This window comes from Microcaecilia unicolor, chromosome 10, assembly GCF_901765095.1.
Source record: "Microcaecilia unicolor chromosome 10, aMicUni1.1, whole genome shotgun sequence".
NCBI classification, from domain to species: domain Eukaryota; kingdom Metazoa; phylum Chordata; class Amphibia; order Gymnophiona; family Siphonopidae; genus Microcaecilia; species Microcaecilia unicolor.
Genome location: NC_044040.1, coordinates 108,939,208 through 108,958,941, shown reverse-complemented (window position 1 = coordinate 108,958,941; position 19,734 = coordinate 108,939,208). Strand labels below are relative to the sequence as shown.

Sequence of the window (19,734 nt, the reverse complement as noted above, 5' to 3'; positions counted from 1 at the left end):
GCTCTCGGTGCCGACACGGGAAGGGGACCGGTGTCGATGCTTCTTAGATTTTTTGCGAAGCACGTCACCGGCGCTTCCCGGCACCGACGAGGACGACGTAGAATCCAGCCGTCTCTTCCTCGGGGCCGAGACCGAAGAGGGTCGATCTCGGGGGGGCTGTCCCGCAGGAGCCCTCAGGGTAGGGGGAGACCCACCCGAAGGCTCACCGCCACCAGCAGGGGAGTGGACAGCCCTCACCTGCACTCCAGACGAAGCACCACCGTCCGACGACATCAGCAGACGAGGTCCCGGTACCACCGACGTCGATGCAGTCACCCGATGTCTCGGCGCCGATGCAGAGGGTAGATGCCTCGATGCACTGGCCGCCGAGGATGAAGGTCTGGACGCTGCAGACGTCGATGCACTCGATACCCCCGGTGCCGATGCCGACGAAGAGCCCGAGAACAAAAAGTTCCACTGGGCCAACCTCGCTACCTGAGTCCGCTTCTGTAAAAGGGAACACAGACTACAGGCCTGAGGGCGGTGCTCAGCCCCCAGACACCGAAGACACGAAGCGTGCCTGTCAGTGAGCGAGATTACCCGGGCGCACTGGGTGCACTTCTTGAAGCCGCTGGAAGGCTTCGATGTCATGGGCGGAAAAATCACGCCGGCGAGATCGAAAGACGAAATGGCGAAATTTGGCACCAGCAGAAAAAAGCGGGAAGGAAATTTCGACCGGGGCCTAAGTAAGGCCTACCCCGACGACGAAAGAAAACTTACCGGGGTGAAAAACTCGAACTAGAGGAAGGGAAAAAGCCAAAAGAGGGTTTTTCCAACACTTTTGAAGTGAAACGAGTCGAAAAACGACGCGCGAGGTCGACTTTTACGAGGCACGAAACGGAAACACAACCGTCCCGAGCGCGGAGAAAAGAAGACTGGCCGGCTCAAGCCGGTTTCGGGCGGGAAGACGGCCGCGCATGCGCGGTGCGCATCGGCGCACGAGGGCTAGCAAAGGACTTTGCTAGTGAAGATTCCGATTGGAGGGGCTGCCGTGGACGTCACCCATCAGTGAGAACAAGCAGCCTGCTTGTCCTCGGAGAAAGTTGGATTAGGTGTGGAGTTTTCTGTTCGGGCTCATAATAATAAATGCTAGAGTGGAGTGGCTGAGTGATGTTTAGATAGGAAGGAAATAGCCAGCTCTCTTCTGATATTAAAAGCCTGTGTTCCGTGCAACAGACTTAAATGTGAGCCAACACAATTTCAAGCAAACCGCAAGCACTTGTGCTGTGGCGTCTGGTTCATAGCACGTGGGAACAGTAATGCTCTTCTCCCTGCAAACCCTTGCCTGCCAGTCACCAGCAGCTTTTGTACTGGTTTCAGAGGAGAGGGAACCTCGCCAGGCTGTTTTCGCCTCCTTCTGCCCTCTTTCAATGCTCGCAGCCTAACGATCTGTAACCACAGAAAGGCGGTATGTTTTGAGAGAAGCAGCGGCTTAGCACTGTGCTTGTTCTTTTCACTGCTCAATAGAAGCAGAGGCAGAATTTAGTGGGACAGGAGTCTCAGGACATTTGGAGGAAGACGAGGCAGGGGGGGTAGGTCACACCTGGGTTGGAGAGACTTAGCCTCCCCAAGCCTCTTATACGGGGCGCCTATGGCTGAAGGGTTAGAAGGTAAAGTTTACCTTTTTGCGGATGATACCAAGATTTGTAACAGAGTAGACACCCGGGAGGGAGTGGAAAACATGAAAAAGGATCTGCGGAAGCTAGAAGAATGGTCTAAGCTTTGGCAATTAAAATTCAATGCAAAGAAATGCAAAGTGATGCACTTAGGGAGTAGAAATACACAGGAGACGTATATGTTAGGCGGTGAGAGTCTGATATGTACAGACGGGGAGAGGGATCTTGGGGTGATAGTATCGGCGACAAAACAGTGTGACAAGGCGGTGGACATACCGAGAAGGTTGTTAGGCTGTATAGAGAGAGGTGTGACCAGCAGAAGAAAGGAGGTGTTGATGCCCCTGTATAAGTCGTTGGTGAGGCCCCACCTGGAGTATTGTGTTCAGTTTTGGACGCCATATCTTGCAAAGAATGTAAAAAAAAAATTGAAGCGGTGCGCAAAGGAAAGCTACAAAAATGGTATGGGATTTGCGTTACAAGACATATGAGGAGAGACTTGCTGACATGAACATGTATACCCGGGAGGAAAGGAGAAACAGAGGTGATATGATACAGACGTTCAAATATTTGAAAGGTATTAATCCGCAAACGAACTTTTTCCTGAGATGGGAAGACGGTAGAACTAGAGGGCATGAAATGAAATTGAAGGGGGGCAGACTCAAGAAAAATGTCAGGAAGTATTTTTTCACGGAGAAAGTGGTGGATACTTGGAATACCCTCCCGCGGGAGGTGGTGGAGATGAAAACAGTAACGAAATTCAAAAATGTGTGGGATAAACATAAAGGAATCTTGTTCAGAAGGAATGGATTCTCAGAAGCTTAGCGAAAATTGGGTGACAGAGCCGGTGGTGGGAGGCGGGGCTAGTGCTGTGCAGACTTCTACGGTCTGTACCCTGAAAATGGTAGATACAAATCAAATATACTCAAGACATGTACACCGATTACGAATGTACAAAACACTGAATAGTCATCCATACAAATACACATATACACATACACTATAAGCTCCCCTCAAGTTTTGCCAAAACACTTTAATGTCCTCAGTCCACGTTTTATTATAAATTCTCACTAATTATAACCAACAATTTCAAACGTTGTTCATTACTTAACTTCAATTGATCCTCGATCTAACTTCATGATTATCCAATGTTCCAATCCAAAACAGTTCAAACAGCCATTATGCTGTGGATTTTGATGAAAAAATACAATCTAAAATTGCTGCACGCTGTATTATCCAAACAATCCCAGTTACTTGTACATGGCTGTTATGCTGAGATCAATGTTGTGTGAGCAGCTGTATCCACATCACCTTCAGTACGTGGCAGCTGTCTTTAACTGAGGCTAGGGCTCCGCATCACCATCACATCATGCTATTCAGCAACAAATGCATATCCATTCCTCTATGCGAGACCTCATTTCGGATTTCCTTCTTCAGGAGGAACTTTTTTACACACCCTAAAAGTGAAAATTGAAAGCTTAACCGTACCCAATCTTAATCATATCTCACTTCTAATACTTATTAAGGCTGCTTACCCTTCAGAGTGTCATCCAAGCGTGGGAGTCCCTAGGACCGTGTTCCACCATCTTTGCCACCCAACAGGAAGGCTTGATTTAAATAAGCAACATTGTTGCTGATGGGAAAATTAGGTTCTTACCATGATAATTTTCTTTCCTTTAGTCATAGCAGATGAAGCCATTACGTATGGGTTGTGTCCATCAACCAGCAGGGAGAGATAGAGAACACTCATTTTTTCACAGTGCCTCATGGCCAGCTAGCTCCACTGTCTCTTCAGTATTTGAAGCTTCCAAAGCAGTATGGCAAACCGCAATAGGAATAACATGAACTTTCCTCACAGCGAACGATGGCCCCTTAACAAGGGCATAAACTCCAAAAAAGGAGGGAATGAACTCATCCTCCTGGAGGGAATAAACTCGTCCTCCACTTTGTATAAACGGAAGGAATACTTGCATCCTCCTGGAGGGAATAAACTCATCCTCCCAAAACATGAACTGGAGGGAATGAACTCATCCTCCTATAACTGTAACAAGAATCCTAAGAACTGTTTTCCGACTCCCCAAGGAAGGAATATAATTTCAGGAAACAAGAACAGCACCTAAAATCAGAATCACTGCAATACAGACAGTCATACAGGGAGGGCTCATGGCTTCATCTGCTATGACTAAAGGAAAGAAAATTATTATGGTAAGAACCTAATTTTCCCTTCCTTGTCATCAAGCAGATGAAGCCATTACGTATGGGATGTAACAAAGCAATCCCTAAATAGGGTGGGAACAAGCCACACCACGCGCTAGCAGCTGTGCTCCAAAACGCGCATTCCTCATGGCAGTCACATCCAGCCTGTAATGTCGGGCAAAAGAGAGCTTAAAAGCCCATGTTGCAGCACTGCAAATCTCATGAAGAGATAGTGCTCCAGTTTCCGCCCAGGAAATCGCTCTTGTGGAATGTGCCTTAAAGGCTTCAGGCGGAGCCCGGCCAGACAGCAGATATGCTGAAAAAATAGCTTCTTTGAGCCAACGGGCAATAGTGGCTTTAGACGGTGAAGACCCTCTGCGAGGACCTGCAAACAGCACAAAAAGATGATCAGAGGTCCTGAAAGAATTTGTAATTCGCAGATTCTGCAACAGAGTCCTGCGCACATCCAAAAGCTGCAACTGCCCAAATGAATCTGGAAACTCCTCCTCAACAAAGGAGGGAAGAAAAGCAGGCTGGTTTAGGTGAAACGCTGAAACCACCTTAGGCATGAAGGAAGGCACGGTCCGAACCATGACCCCTGACTCTGAGAATTGCAGAAAAGGTCTCTACAGGACAGCGCCTGGAGCTCTGACACCCGTCTCGCCGAGGTAATGGTCATTAAAAAGACAGCCTTCAGTGTCAAATCTTTCTCTGAAGCACGCTGAACCGGTTCAAAGGGAGCCCCCTGATGGGCCTTCAATACTAACCCCAGGTTCCAAGATGGACAAGGTGCCCGCACGGGAGGACGGAGCCGAAGCACCGCTCTAAGAAACCGTGCCACATCTGGATGAGCAGCTAAGGACACGCCTTCAACCTTGCCACGCAGAGAGGCCAATGCTGCCACTGGCTCCTGCAGGGAATTATAGGCCAAGCTTTTGTGTACACCATCCTGCAAAAAGTCCAGCATCGGCGAGACAGGAGCCGGCAACGGAGAAAGCGCTCTTGAAACACACCAGACTTCAAACTGGCGCCAAATCCTGGCATAAGCCATGGAAGTGGAGCGCTTACGGGCCTGCAGGAGAGTGGAAATTACCTTATTTGAGTAGCCTTTATCTCTCAATTGCGCCCTCTCAATCGCCATGCCATAAGACCAAAGCGGCAGGCGTCCTCCATGGCCACCGGACCCTGTGACAACAGGTTGGGAACCAGAGGTAACGGAAAGGGAGCCTCCAACAGCATCTGTCGGAGGTCCGCATACCAAGGCCTCCTGGGCCAATCCGGGCGATGAGCACCACTTCTCCTGGATGCAGCCGAATCCGCAGGAGCACTCGCCCTATCAAGGGCCACGGAGGGAAGACATACAGCAAGCCTAGGGGCCAGGGTTGAGCCAAGGCATCCAACCCAGCAGAGCGAGGATCCCTCCCGTCTGCTGAAGCAGCACGGGACTTTGGCATTGGAACTGGTCGCCATAAGATCCATCACTAGCTTGCCCCATTTGGCACATATCTGCAGGAATACATCGTAAGCTAGTTCCCACTCCACTGGATCGATCTGATGCCTGCTTAGATAGTCGGCTTGCACGTTGCTCTGACCTGCAATGTGAGCTGCTGACAGGGACTGTAGATGCAGCTCGGCTCAGTGGCAAATTTGTTCGGCCTGCGCGGCTAGAGCTCTGCACTGAGTGCCGCCTTGTCGATTTATGTAGGGCACTGCTGTCGTGTTGTCTGACATCACTCGGACAGCCAATCCTTCCAGGGTCACTTGAAAGGCCAGAAGAGCCAGAAACACCGCTTTCAACTCCAGGCGGTTGATAAACCACTCCGACTCGTCGGGCGTCCACAGACCCTGGGCATGCTTCCCCTGGCAATGTGCGCCCCAGCCTTTCAGGCTGGCATCTGTTACCACTAGGCACCAATCGGGGAGCGCCAGCGGAATTCCCCGCCGCAACATACTGTCCGAGAGCCACCATTCCATACTGAGGCGGGCCGCAGGGAGCCAAGAAAGTCTGCATTGATAATCCTGAGATACTGGAGACCATCGTTGAAGTAGAGAATACTGTAGAGGTCTCAGGTGCGCTCTCGCCCATGGCACCACTTCCAAGGTGGCTGTCATCGATCCCAACAGCTGGACAATGTCCCAAGCTCGCGGGCGGGGCATCCTCAGGAGCAGACGGACCTGATTCTGAAGCTTGCACCGCCTTAGCTCAGGTAGGTATACATAGCCCGAGGCTGTGTCGAACATTGCCCCCAAATATTCTAGAGATTGCGAGGGGGGTCAGGTAACTTTTGGCCATATTGACGACCCAGCCCAGAGATTGAAGGACTAAAACCACTCTGGCTGTAGCTAGATGACTCTCTTTTTCTGAGTCTGCTCTGATGAGCCAGTCGTCTAGGTGCGGGTGAACCTGGATACCCTCTTGCCTGAGAAAGGCAGCTACTACCACCATTACCTTGGAGACGGTTCGGGGAGCTGTGGCGAGGCCAAAAGGCAAGGCCCGAAACTGGAAATGTTTTCCCAACACCGCAAACCGCAGAAACTTCTGGTGCAGGGGCCAAATTGGTATGTGCAAGTAAGCTTCTTTCAGGTCCAGAGACGTGAGAAACTCTCCTGGCTGTACCGCCGCAATTACGGAGCGCAGGGTTTCCATGTGAAAATGCCGCACTCTTAAGGACTTGTTTATCTCTTTTAAGTCCAGGATCGGGCGAAAAGACCAGCCTTTTCGTGGCACCACAAAGTAAATGGAGTAGCGGCCTAGACCTTGTTCGGCGGAAGGCACCGGGGTCACAGCCCCTATCCGGCACAGACTGTGAAAAGTCTCCTCTACCGCCGCCTGTTTGGCGGCAGAACCGCATCGGGACTCCACAAACACGTCTCTCACCGGGGCATCGGATTCTATTCGGTATCCGTCTCTGATCAGGTCCAAGACCCACTGATCTGCGGAGATTTTGGCCCACTCCTTGAAAAAGAGGGAAAGTCTTCCTCCAATGACAGGAAACGAGGAGAGGGCCAGCGCACCTTCATTGAGAGGGTTGCCCCTGAACTCCAGGCCTTGAACCGGCAGCTGCGGAACGTTTGTCCGAGTGAAAGGAGTTTCTCTGCTGAAAGCGGGCAGGCAAAGAGAACCCAGCAGCACGCCCCGGGTAGTACCTTCTAGCTTCACGGTAGTGAGGTCTGTAAGAGGAGCGGACCACCTGACCCTTAGAGGAAGGCTTCGGCCTACCTTTGGGCAAGCGCTGAGGTTTGGAATCCCCCAGGCCTTTAACAATGTTTCCCAGCTCCTCACCAAACAGGAGAACCTTGAAAGGGCAACTTCACCAACCTTTGCTTAGAGGCCATGTCTGCCACCCAATGTCGTAGCCAAAGAGTGCAGCGAGCCGCCACTGCTACAGCCATTTGTTTAGCCGAAGCTCTGACCATATCATAAAGGACGTCAGCGAAAAAGGACAAGGCCGACTCCATCCGCGGAGCCACTACAGATAAGGTCTCCGCTCCATCACCGGGCTGTTCCACTGTCTGCTGTAACCAAGCCAGGCAGGATCTAGCAGCATAACAACTGCATGCAGATGCACGAACAGTGAGACCTGCCAAATCAAAGGACCGCTTCAGAGCTGAATCAAGCCTGCGGTCTTGAATATCCTTCAGGGCAACACCTCCTTCAACAGGGAGGGTAGTTCTCTTTGTCACAGCCGTGACCAGGGCATCCACTTTAGGCATTGCAAAGCGAGCCGAATGTTCCTCACTCAGAGGGTATAATTGCCCCATAGCCCTGGCAACCTTCAAAGGTCCCTCGGCGTCAGCCCATTGAGCCGAAATAAGCTCTTGGATGGAGTCATGCAAAGGAAAGGCTCAAGCAGGCTTTCTGGTACTAGCCATCCTTGGATTAACCGAGGAGGCTGTGCCACTCCCAGGATCTTCAATCGAGAGGGCTTGTAAGGCATCTGAAATAAGCGCTGGCAGCTCCTCGCGGTGGAAAATCCTCACCGCAGACGGATCATCAAGCTCCTGTGGCAATTCTGCACCCGACTCTGGCTCCTCAGTCCAAGAAGTTCTGCCAGACCCCTCAGGATCCTCATAGCCCGACCACGGGGGGGGGGGGGGGGTGCCCCACACTCAGAAGGGGAATTAGCCCTTCTGCGTTTATCAGGAGGGATAAGAAACAGGCAAAGCCAACTCCAAAAGGCCAGGATCCACCGGGGGGGGGGGGGGGGGGGGGGGGGGGAGGGGGCAGGCAGAGGGTCCGAAGAACCCTGTGGAAGAGCTCTTTTAAGCATGTACGCCCTATGCAGCATTAAAACAAAATCAGGGGAGAAAACAGCTCCGTGACTGCCCGGATCCTGCCCAGGGCTATCAGCTCTATTATTAGACTCGCTCAGAGGCCCCCCCCCCCCCCCCCCCCCCGCGGATTCAGGGCTTGCCGTCGCAACAGAGGCCGTGCCATGTGGAAAATCCAAAATGGCGTCCACTGCCAGCTCAGAGCGCAAAATATCGCCGCTAGCCATGCTCGGGCCAGCTCTACCGTCTGTACAACATGAATTACAGAGCCCCGCTGCTGATTTGCGCTTGCCACATTCAGAACAGCGCTTTACAGTCTCCGCAGCCATCGCCGAAAACTGCGGTAAAATTCAAAAATGGCGGTTCACTCCAAAAACGTCCCGATCGCGGGCCCACCCCGGAGGAGTCAGAAAACACTCTTACCTCACTAGACCGAGTATCACAGCTCTGGTCCTGCAGAAGAATCTCAAAAAAAAAAACTCTTTTCGAAGATCGCTGCGCTAAAGCGCGAAGCGACTTTATTTATTTATTTATTTATTTATTAACACTGAGAGGAAAGCAGAGGCAAAAGAGGTAAATAAAAACACTCCAGAGGCTCAGATGTGGGAAAGGCAAAGAAAGGCGAACCAATGTGCCTGCATCCAATGAGTGGGAAAGGACAGGGAAAAGCAAGCTAATATGTTCACATCCACGGGGGCATGGGTAAGGCATGGAAAGGGCTGAACTATGTGCCTTCAAAGTGAAGCTGCTATAGCCTCTAACACCCCGGCTAACAACTGGCAAGCCAGGAGCCACCCCCAGGCAGATTTTTGATGGAGCTCGAAGAAGCTGCAGCCACCCTGCTTGGGGAGATAGAGAATACTGAAGAGGCATTGGAGCTAGCTGGCCAGGAGGCACTGTGAAAAATTGAGTGCTATCTCCCCCTGCTGGTTGATGCACAGAACCCATACGTAATGGCTTCATCTGCTTGATGACAAGGAATGGCATGATGTGATGGTGATGTGGAGCCCTAGCCTCAGTTAGACAGCTGCCACATACTGAAGATGATGTGGATACAGCTGCTGACACAACATTGATCTCAGCATAACAGCCATGTACAAGTGACTGGGATTGTTTGGATAATACAGCGTGCAGCAATTTCAGATTGTATTTTTTCATCAAAATCCACAGTATAACAGCTGTTTGGACTGTTTTGGATTGGAACACTGGATAATCATGAAGTTAGATCGAGGACCAATTGAAGTTAAGTAATGAACGTTTGAAATTGCTTGCCATAATTAGTGAGAATTTATAATAAAGCGTGGACTGAGGACATTAAGGGTTTCGGCAAAACTTGAGGGGAGCTTATAGTGTATGTGTATATGTGTATTTGTATGGATGACTATTAAATGTTTTGTACATTCATAATCGGTGTACATGTATTGAGTATATTTATACAGTGTGGTACTCTGCTACAAAACATTATTCCCCAAGGCTGGTGTATAGATACAAATCAAAGTCAGGTATACACACATAAAGCAGCAGATATGAGTTTACCTTGTTGGGCAGACTGGATGGACCATACAGGTCTTTCTCTGCCGTCATCTACTATGTTACTATGTATGATCAGTCATCTCTTCAGATTGGTCTTCTCGCATAAAAACAAGTACTTGGATATCAACAGGAAAAGACGGAAAGTATAATTCTAACTTTCCAGAAGTTCTAGAGTCATATTAAAATCCCCTACAACCAGAAATTTCACGTAGCACCATGATAAATACAAAAATAACTTCGACCAATTAAGATATACAATTAGCAGAGTATCTGGAGGACAATAGATCATAAGAATGCATAATGCAGAGGGAACCTTAGATCTATCTAGTAAACCATTCCACAGGCAAGAAATCTTTTATCTGAATTTCAGAAAACTGAAATTGAGAGTGATATACTAAAGCAAGCCCACTTCTTCTTCAAAAATCACAGGGCTTATTAATGCATGTATACCTTTCAGGACAGAACTGAATGGGTGACACAGCATCACCCTTAACCAGTAAAACATGCATACTGAACTATCCAATCATTTAAAATAAAACTCTTCTTACCGTCTGCTTTAACATTAAGAAGATCATTTTTTTTTAGTTGCCAAGATTTTGTAGGTTTTACTAAAAAGAAATTGGAACCAAAACTCATGGCCTAAATTTTTTTTTACCTTCCTAGGAATGTCGTGTCTAGAAGTAACAACAGGAATACGATGATAATCAGTCATAACTGAAAAGCACATGATAAATTATTAATAAAACAAAACAAAAAAGCCCAGGTAAACCAAAACTTCAGTAAGAAGTCGTGCCCAAGTCAAAGCGCAAAGGAGTGTGCCTTTGGTTTGTACCTTAGGTGACATCCCAAGTGGCGAGTTTAGGAGAAAGGAAAGGCAGAGTAAATATATATTTACCCTAGCCTGCTCTAGCTTACCCTGCATAGGTCCTTGATTCTCCTATCCACCCCTCCCTTTCTACGTGACATAGCAGAGCATCCATGACACATCAGTGGGAGTCTGTCCCTTTGCTCTCAATAATCTACGCTGCTTCTTCTAGCTCTTCTGCCATCACGTAGTAGAATTTAACATATGAGAATAGGTACTTCCTGTAATCGGAGAAGAAACATGGCCCCAGAAGAGAGAGAAAAAGCAGCACAAAACAGTGGGAACAAAAGTACAGGCTCCTTAATCAGCTTGGGTGATGTGAGCCAGTGCCTCACTGCATCGCCCCATGAAGCCAACTCTGGTCTCATACAGATGTGACAAAAGCTTTAGCAGTGTGCTGTTTGGTTTGGTTAATAAAGAAAAAAATGTTTTCTGACAGCTGCCAAAAATTAAAGATCATTATTACTACCCAACTGCAACCTAGTGCATTCAAATGTGAAGAAACTAAGAGATCTGCTTTAGGTTAGATGGAGGCAGAGCTAAGAGTACAGCTTTTACCTAGGGCTTTTTGCCAACCACTACAAGTATCTTCTACTGGATTAAGCTGTAATCAGCTTAAAGAGCTCTACGTACAACCTTGGCAGCCAAGTCAATTTTCATCAAAAGTAAGTAAATCACGTTCTATTTTAAAAGAAAGTACAGTGGTAACTTGCAAGAAAATTGAAATCCTAACATTAAAGGATAGTCCAGAAGCAGATACTTACTTCTTGTGCAGAAACTCCCCTGCTGCTACAGCCACAGGTCGATGTGCAGAATACACTAAATGATAAACATTTTCACAGTCTTCATTTGATAAAGCTTCTTCACTTCCACTGAAAAAGAAAGAAAGCAATCCATGAACAAAAATGGTTTTCTCCAGTTCTTCCAACACCTCTTTCTACATAATATATAAAGAATTAAATTTGTTATTTTACTTCTACAGCCCCGCCCACCATTTCCCCTATTATTGCATATATGTCGAACTAGTTTCTTATTTTTAAATAAAATGGAATGCTAGATAAAGGGAACCTGTGCAAACATAATGCAGTTTCTAAATTATTATTTCATTTATTTAAAGGAACAAAGGGGCCCTTCTACTGAAGTGAGCTGAAATCTGGGCTTAATAAGGGCTTTGTGAGCTACTCTTCTGTTACAACCAAAGCAGATTACGTATTATAATGCACATTAAATATATTTTTTTAGGTCATGCACTAATGCTCTTATTAGCATGTGGTACCTGTAAAACATTAACGTGGGAGTCCTTACCGCCTCCTATTTAGGAGGCAGTAAGTGCTCCCATGTTAAGCATTAGCTGGTTAGTGCACGTTAACGCAAATGTGCTATCTGGTTCATGCTTCCACTCTCATTCTCTGCTTTTGCTGGGGAGCTGTGGGGCCTTGCTGAGGCGCACGCTGCTGACGAGAGCGCGCGCGCAGGCTGTCGAGAGGGAGGATTGTACCTACGCTTACCAGAAGAGTAGGGAACAGTCCTCCTTCCCCCATAAAAACGTCTACCTAAAGAGGTAGATGCTGATGGCTGCCGGCGGGAGAATTTGTCGAAAGCGTTATCCCGCTGGTGGAGCTGCTCTACCACCTGTTCGACTTTTTCTCCAAAAATATTGTCCGCTCGGCAAGGGGAGTCAGCAATCCGCTGCTGGATTCTATTCTCCAGGTCGGAGGCACGCAGCCATGAGAGTCTGCGCATCACCACAACTTAAGCAGCTGCCCTGGACGCAACATCAAAGGTATCATATACCCCTTTGGCCCGGAATTTTCTGCACGCCTTCAGCTGCCTGACCACCTCCTGAAACGGCTTGGCTTGCTCAGAATGTCGCTTGTCCACCAAGCCCGCCAACTGCCGCACATTGTTCCGCATGTGAATGCTCGTGTAGAGCTGGTAAGACTGAATCTTGGCCATGAGCATTGAAGAATGGTAGGCCTTCCTCCCAAAGGAGTCCAAAGTTCTAGAGTCCTTGCCCGGGGGCGCCGAAGCATGCTCCCTATAACTCTTGGCCTTCTTTAGGGCCAGATCCACCACACCAGAGTCATGAGGCAACTGAGTGCGCATCAGCTCTGGGTCCCCATGGATCCGGTACTGGGACTCGATCTTCTTGGGAATGTGGGGATTAGTTAAAGGCTTGGTGCAGTTCGCAAGCAATGTCTTTTTTAGGACATGATGCATGGGTACTGTGGACGCTTCCTTAGGTGGAGAAGGATAGTCCAAGAGCTCAAACATTTCAGCCCTGGGCTCATCCTCCACAACCACCGGGAAGGGGATGGCCGTAGACATCTCCCAGACAAAGGCCGCGAAAGACAGACTCTCGGGAGAAGAAAGCTGCCTTTCAGGGGAGGGAGTGGGATCAGAAGGAAGGCCATCAGACTCCTCGTCAGAGAAATACCTGATGTCCTCCTCCTCCTCCTCCTCCCACGAGGCCTCACCATCGGTATCAGACACAAGTTCGTGAACCTGTGTCTGAAGCCGTGCCCGACTCGACTCCGTGGAAACACGGCCACGGTGGGAGCATCGAGAGGTAGACTCCCTCGCCAGCACCGGCGAAGCTCCCTCCACCGATGTCGTTGGGTAGTCTTCCTGGGAGGCGGCGGCAACCGGTACAGCAAGCGGTACCGATGTCGTAGACCCCACCCCGAGCAAAGGGCCAGCCGGTGCCTCGCTCGACGGTACCGGAGGCGCAAGCACCCCCAGTACCGGAGGGGAAGGGCGCAACAGCTCTCCCAGGATCGCTGGAAGAACGGCCCGGAGACTCTCGTGCAGAGCGGCTGTGGAGAAAGACATGGAAGCCGATGCAGGCGTCGAGGTCAGAGTCTGTTCCGGGCGTGGAGGCGGTAGCGGGCTGTCCAAGGTGGAGCGCATCGACACCTCCAGAGGGTGAGCGATCCTCCCGGTGCCGATGCCTACTGGGTGCCGACTCCCTCGGCGACACAGAGCTCTCGGTACCGATGCGGTAAGGAGACTGGTGTCGATGCTTCTTTGATTTCTTCAAACGAAGCATATCACCGGAGCTTCCCGGTACCGAAGAGGAGGACGTAGAATCCAGCCATTGCTTCCTTGGGGCCGAGGCAGAAGAAGGTCGGTCTCGGGGGGGGGGGGGGGGGGGGGGGGGCTGTACCGCAGGAGCCCTCAGGGCAGGAAGAGACCCACCCGAAGGCTCACCGCCACCAGCGGGGGAATGGACAGCCCTCACCTGCACTCCAGTCGAAGCACCACCGTCCGACGACATCAGCAACAGCGGAGGTCCCGATACCGCCGACGCAGCCTTCCGATATCTCGGTACCAACGATGCAGAGGGTCAAAACCTCGATGCTGTCGATGCAGTCGATGCCGAGGTCGAAGACTTCGATACTGTCGACGTCGATGCACTTGATGCCTCCGGTGCTGTTTTCGACGAAGAGCCTGAGAACACCACGTTCCACTGGGCCAATCTCGCTACCTGAGTCCTCTTCTGTAAAAGAGCACAAAGACTACAGGCCTGCGGGCGGTGCCCAGCCCCCAGACACGAAGCGTGCCTATCAGTGAGCGAGATTATCCGGGCGCACTGGGTGCACTTCTTGAAGCCGCTGGGAGACTTCGATGACATGGGCGGAAAAATCACGCCGGCGAAATCAAAATTCATAATGGCAACGAAGGGCACCAAAAAACAGGGAGAGAGAAAAAACCACGAGGCCACAAAAAAGGCCTACCCCGAAAGTGAAAGGAAACTTATGTCGGGGAAACAAACTGGACACACGGGAAGGGAGAAAGACCGAAAGGTCTCTTTTTTTTTTTTTTTTTTTTGAAAATCGCGAAGACGCGCGAGGGTCAACTCTGAGGGGCACGAAGCACGACCGTCCCGAGCGCGGACAAAAGAAGACTGACGAACACGAGCTGGTTCGGGCGGGAAGACGGCCGCGCATGTGCGGTGCGCATGGGCGCGCGAGGACTAGCAAAGGCCTTTGCTAGTAAAGTTTCCGATTGGAGGGGCTGCCGTGGACGTCAGCCATCAGTGAGAACAAGCAGCCTGCTTGTCCTCGGAGAATTCATTGTTCCTTCAATAATGCCTTTTTTTCTAGGTTGCAAGTCAGTAAAGCATCCCCCTACCATTACACCACCGCCGCCATATTATGTTTGACTGTTGACATAACATTCGTACTTTGGATTGCTGTATTTGCTTTATGCCAGACATAATGGGACCTGTATTGCACAAAGAGTTTCATTTTTGACTTGTCTGTCCACAGAACATTATCACAGAAGTTCTAAGGATCACCTAGTTGTATTTTTGCAAATGTGAAATGAGCATTGATGTTACTCTTGGATAGCAGTGGTTTCTGCCGTACTACTCTCACAGGACTGGCATTAGGAGGGGGAGGGGCAAAAAGGCAGCTGCCATGGGCCCCACAGCTCCAGCCCTCCCTCCCCCCCCCCCCCCCCCCGTGGGCTATCATGTCCTTCACTACTCTCTAACCTTGTCCAGCGTCTCCCTCACCTTACCAGTCTAGCTTAAAAATATTTTTTCTAAGCAGAGGGTTTACGGCTCAGGGCGATTGAGAAACATGACGCCTTTGGCAAAATTCGGCCTCCTCGGACCACGGCAGAAGGCAGAGGAAGAGTGTCGAGTACCGACTGCCGAGGCTAAATTTCGTGAAAGGCAGTATGTTTAAATCGCTCCCATGACGGAAACCCTCTGCTTAGAAAAAAACAAAACATTTTTTAAGCTAGACCGGGAAGGTGAGGGAGACACCAGACTGGGGTGGACAGAAAAGAGAGGGGGAGATGCTGAAACAAGGGTGGTGGGGTAGGTGAAAGGGAAGAAATAATGAGCTTGGAAACAGAAGAAATGGAGAGAGATGGTGGACAGTGGTATGGAGGGAGGCACGGGAGAGACATTGGACATGGGGTGTGGAGGAAGGGGGACAGAGATACTGGATGGAAGGGCAGCTGCGAAGAGAAAGGGAGAGATGGTGGAACCAGGGTGGTGTGGAAGGAAGAAGAGATGCTGAATGGGAAGGGAATCTGGAAGAAAGAAGCTGGAACTGGAAATGGGAGGGAGGGAAGAGAGAGGGAGAAATGTTGAGTCTGGGGGTGGAAGGGAGGGATAGATGCTGAACAATGGGACTGAGGGAGGAATGAGATGCTACATCAAGGGGGAGGAAGAAGAAAAGAAGGAATAATGTTGGGGTTAGGAGAGAGAGGAAGAGAGATGGACCCATGGGGGGGAGGGAAAAGAGATGGGAGAGAAAGAAGCTATGGGGTGGAGGGAAAGTGACAGGGAGATGCCAGGCAATGAGAATGGGGTAGGCTACAAGAGTGGAGAGGGGAAGAGGAGATTCTGGAAATGGTGGAACCATGTTGGAGAAGTCAAAGGGAGGTGGGAAGAAGTTGAATGAGAGGAGAATAGTCAGTACAGATGTAGAAATGTGGTAATGGGGAGTAGAAGAAAGAGAATAGATGGCTGGTAAATGAGTGAGTTGAGAAAAGGGAGAGCTAGGGACGGAGGAAATGGAAAATAGTTAGGTAGCTAAGAATTATAAAGAAGGGTGAGCTAGAGAGAGTGAAATTTGAGTGGACAGAGGCAGAAAAGGGGGAAAAAGGAAGAAATAGCTGAAAGGGAAAAATCAATGTGTTAGACAGATGTAGTGAGGGAATAGAACAACAGAGGGGAAAATAAAAATGGGCAGCAGACACTGGAAAGAGAATTAGCAAAAGACAGAAAAGTAAGCAAAAAAAGAGAAACTGGGATCAAGATGATGAAAAACAAAATGTTCAGACAAAAAAGTGTTTTATTTTGAATTTATTAACTTGAATATGCTAACTTTGGGATATGTGCATCACAGATGGTTGTTGTACTGTATTCTGTGGGAGGGAGGGGGCTTCAGCCCAAAATGGGTGGGTACCAAATTTTCTCCCCACCAGAATACAAAATATAAATACCTGAGCTGGCGAGGATACCACAAGCCCACCAACTGAAACCTCCTCCTCCAGTCTGACAGCCAGAAATCTTCAAGGTCTGCAGTTGGTGGCAGTATCCCCAAATTACCACTGCCTCCTCCCCCCCAACATGTTCTGATTTCATGAATGTGTGAAAGGTGAGCAGGTGGGGAGGGGGAGCAGCTCTGAAATACTGCTACTAGCTACAGAGCTTGGAGAGTTCTGGACGCTGGACCTGAGGAGGGGAAGTAGGTGGTCATTAGCTTGTGAAGCTTGGAGAGTCCCACCCGCCATAGAAAGGAAGATGTTAATTTGGGGGAATCTAAGTCCTCTTCCCCCTTCCCTTTCCGTGGTTATGCCACTGATTGTGTTCAGTAGAAAATAAAGTGCATTTCTATTTTTATTTCTCCAGTGTTGCAGTACTTGCCGATTTTAACTTTTGGGGGTTCCCAGTTCCATTTTGGTGTTCAAATTTCTGATCTGTGAACCCTTGTTCTATATTTGGTGAAGGTCTATCTGTGTTTTGTGTGTGAAGAAGTCATTTAAGGTTGTTTTATGTGTGGTAGTAATGATGGGTAGGGGGCCTCCTCCTTAATTTCTGCCCTGGGCCCCAGCATATCTAACACGGGCCCTGATTTTTGCATAGTCTCTTTTTTATTGTCTTATGAACACTGATCTTAGCTAAGGCTAGAAAGGTCTACAGTTCTTTAGATGTTCTTTGGGGAAGGGTTTTTTCTTCTATTTTTTTTTTTCTTCCCAGATGAATTATTGCTGCAGCCTTGAAGGAATTTTGGCATGCTGGCCACTCCTGGAAAGATTCAGCATTGGCTCCAATTGTGATTTGGTGGTGTCACAGCAGCTTTAGAAATGGCTTGTAACCCTTTCCAGACTGATATATTTCAACAACTTCTTTTTTTTTTTTTTTTTTTAATCATCATCTCTTCTGCAATTTTCCTTGGTCATGGTATAGTGTTTGTGTAGAAATTTTGAGGTGATTACTTCAATCTCATGATAAGGTTCAATATATGGTGAGGTTTAGATTCAACAATGCCGACTGAAATCGAGCCTGGCTGTATTCAATCAGTTGAATACAATTATCAAGTAAATTTGGTCAATTGGTTGATTAACTATGTTCATTTTTCACTGTGTGATATGGCTACTATTCAAATTGATTTCTAGAAGACATGAAGTAATAATTTAAAATAACCTTCTAATGGATGTATGAACTTGTTTGCTAACCTTGTACCACTGAATGCAAAACTGTATATAACTTATGCAAGACTTATTGTTAAAAACGTAGTAAAATGTGTCTTATTTTTGAATCCTTGCGAACAAACGCTAACACTGGAACGCTCAGGACAACAAGCTGAAAGATGTTTTGAATAAAGCTTCCTTATACTGGACATTTTCTGTTATCCTATTTTTGACACCTTCACTGTGTTTGGCTTGTTTTGAGACAGCAAGGGGTCCTGTTCTTCTGTTTATATTTCTGTATAATAACTTAAAAACCATGTTATGTGTTTATTCAGGCTCCTTTTATTTAATATTCATTTTGTCTAAAGAGCTGTATGACATATATGAATCAAAGGGGAAATCAGGGGGGAGGGGATTACATTACTGTATAATGAATAACTACTACTCCTTTCAAATTACAGATTTACTTATAAAAGTGAAATGGGAAAATTCAAAAACCCTAAAAAATAATCATTTTAACTAAGTCACTTAATGGAAGTCAGTACATAAAGAAAGAAAGCATTTGAAATTTAAACTTGGTTTATTCACTTACAAGATGAAAACATAACTTGAAAAACTTGTCACAAATATTGGTTGTTGACATTTATTTCCAAAACAAATTTATCTGACACCTAGCTGTACAAAACTGAGGGAGTCCGAATAACTGAATTGTCCCCAACAGATCAGGGATGTATTGGTCGAGATTCAAGTGTCAGTGAAATTACACACAGATGCCATCTGTCTGGGTCAGAATGTTTTTTAATCCAGCAAAGAGATGAGTCAATTTGGCTGCTCATGATTTACCAAGCATCTTTAAACAACATGTCAACTGTGAATTTGTTTACAAAGGTAACCCTGAGCTTCCCTAGGTTGGATCTCTTTAATCCAAGCCTTCAATTTCAGGCCCTCACAGTTTAGATGGTCAGAGTGTAGCGCTATCACAACAACTCTCCCATAAAGAATAACTATACCATAACCTCAGCGATGTCACTCACTAATGCATATCTAAGTTCAGCAAAAATACTGTAGGGGTATTTACCTGAGATTTCACCTGAGCTGGTCTTGGATCATACAAGCCTGACATTCTGTTACAACAAGATGGATTCTACAACCTCTGACCTGAACACATCTGTGTCAGCAAGATCCAACTTTTCAGCTTTTGGAAAATCACTGGCTGGCACACCACATCTAAGGACATTGTGTGTCGCAATCACCCCTTTTATCTCCCTGAGAAGCTGAAAGGGGAGCGAGACCCATGGCTCCAGAAAGCCTGGTTGGAGACAGATATGCAGACCTAAGGTATAAACTTTAGGGTCACAAACAAAGGACGCTTCATGCTCATGGAGTTAGCTGGACAGGATGCTGATTGGTCCCATGGTATCATCTGACCGAGAGGTACTAAGAAAGCGGGAATGGGAGAGAAAAGACAGTTGGGACTGGCAAGAGGAGGAAAGAGACCTGAGAAACAAGAAAGGTTAGGAGGTTCAGAATGAGCAAGAGACTTTGTTGTTCTAACCTTGTGAACAACATATATGGTGAAAATACCTGTGGGGTCAGCTACATCCGCTCTGAGAAGCGACACTGAATGACTGACACCTGCTTTCAAAAGACAGACCAGATCTGAATCCGAGACTGAGACTCGCTATGGATACAGCTGCAGTTTAAGGAGAAATCTGTGCCAAACTCATCAGGAGACTGCCTCAGAGACAGCATGGTGAGATATCAGAATTTACTGTAGTCGGGGATTAGTGATTGGTGTTTGTCTGTGATAAGATTGGTTAGGGCATGACTCGTGGTCAAGGAATAAGCTGCTAACAGTTGTATTTTGCATAAGAAGTGTAGTATAAGTTTTCATGATTACAAAATCAAGTTTGTGTAATCACCTAGTGTTCCAGTAAGAATCATTTTGCATAGTCTTTATTTTGGTAGAAATCTATTTTATTTTATTATTATCAGCAAGTTATATATTGTATTTTGCTAAGCCTTGCTGCTGTTCTGTTTACAATAATTATAATAAATAAT

General features: G+C 47.8%; 1 protein-coding gene across 1 annotated transcript in view; it reads right to left on the bottom strand.

The window, feature by feature from the left end:
• Positions 1-19,734, bottom strand: part of STAG1 (stromal antigen 1) — a 1,758,022-nt gene that overhangs the window by 1,037,414 nt on the left and 700,874 nt on the right. The window contains 1 exon segment of the mRNA XM_030215628.1: positions 11,283-11,390. Coding sequence (XP_030071488.1) covers positions 11,283-11,390 — 108 coding nt within the window.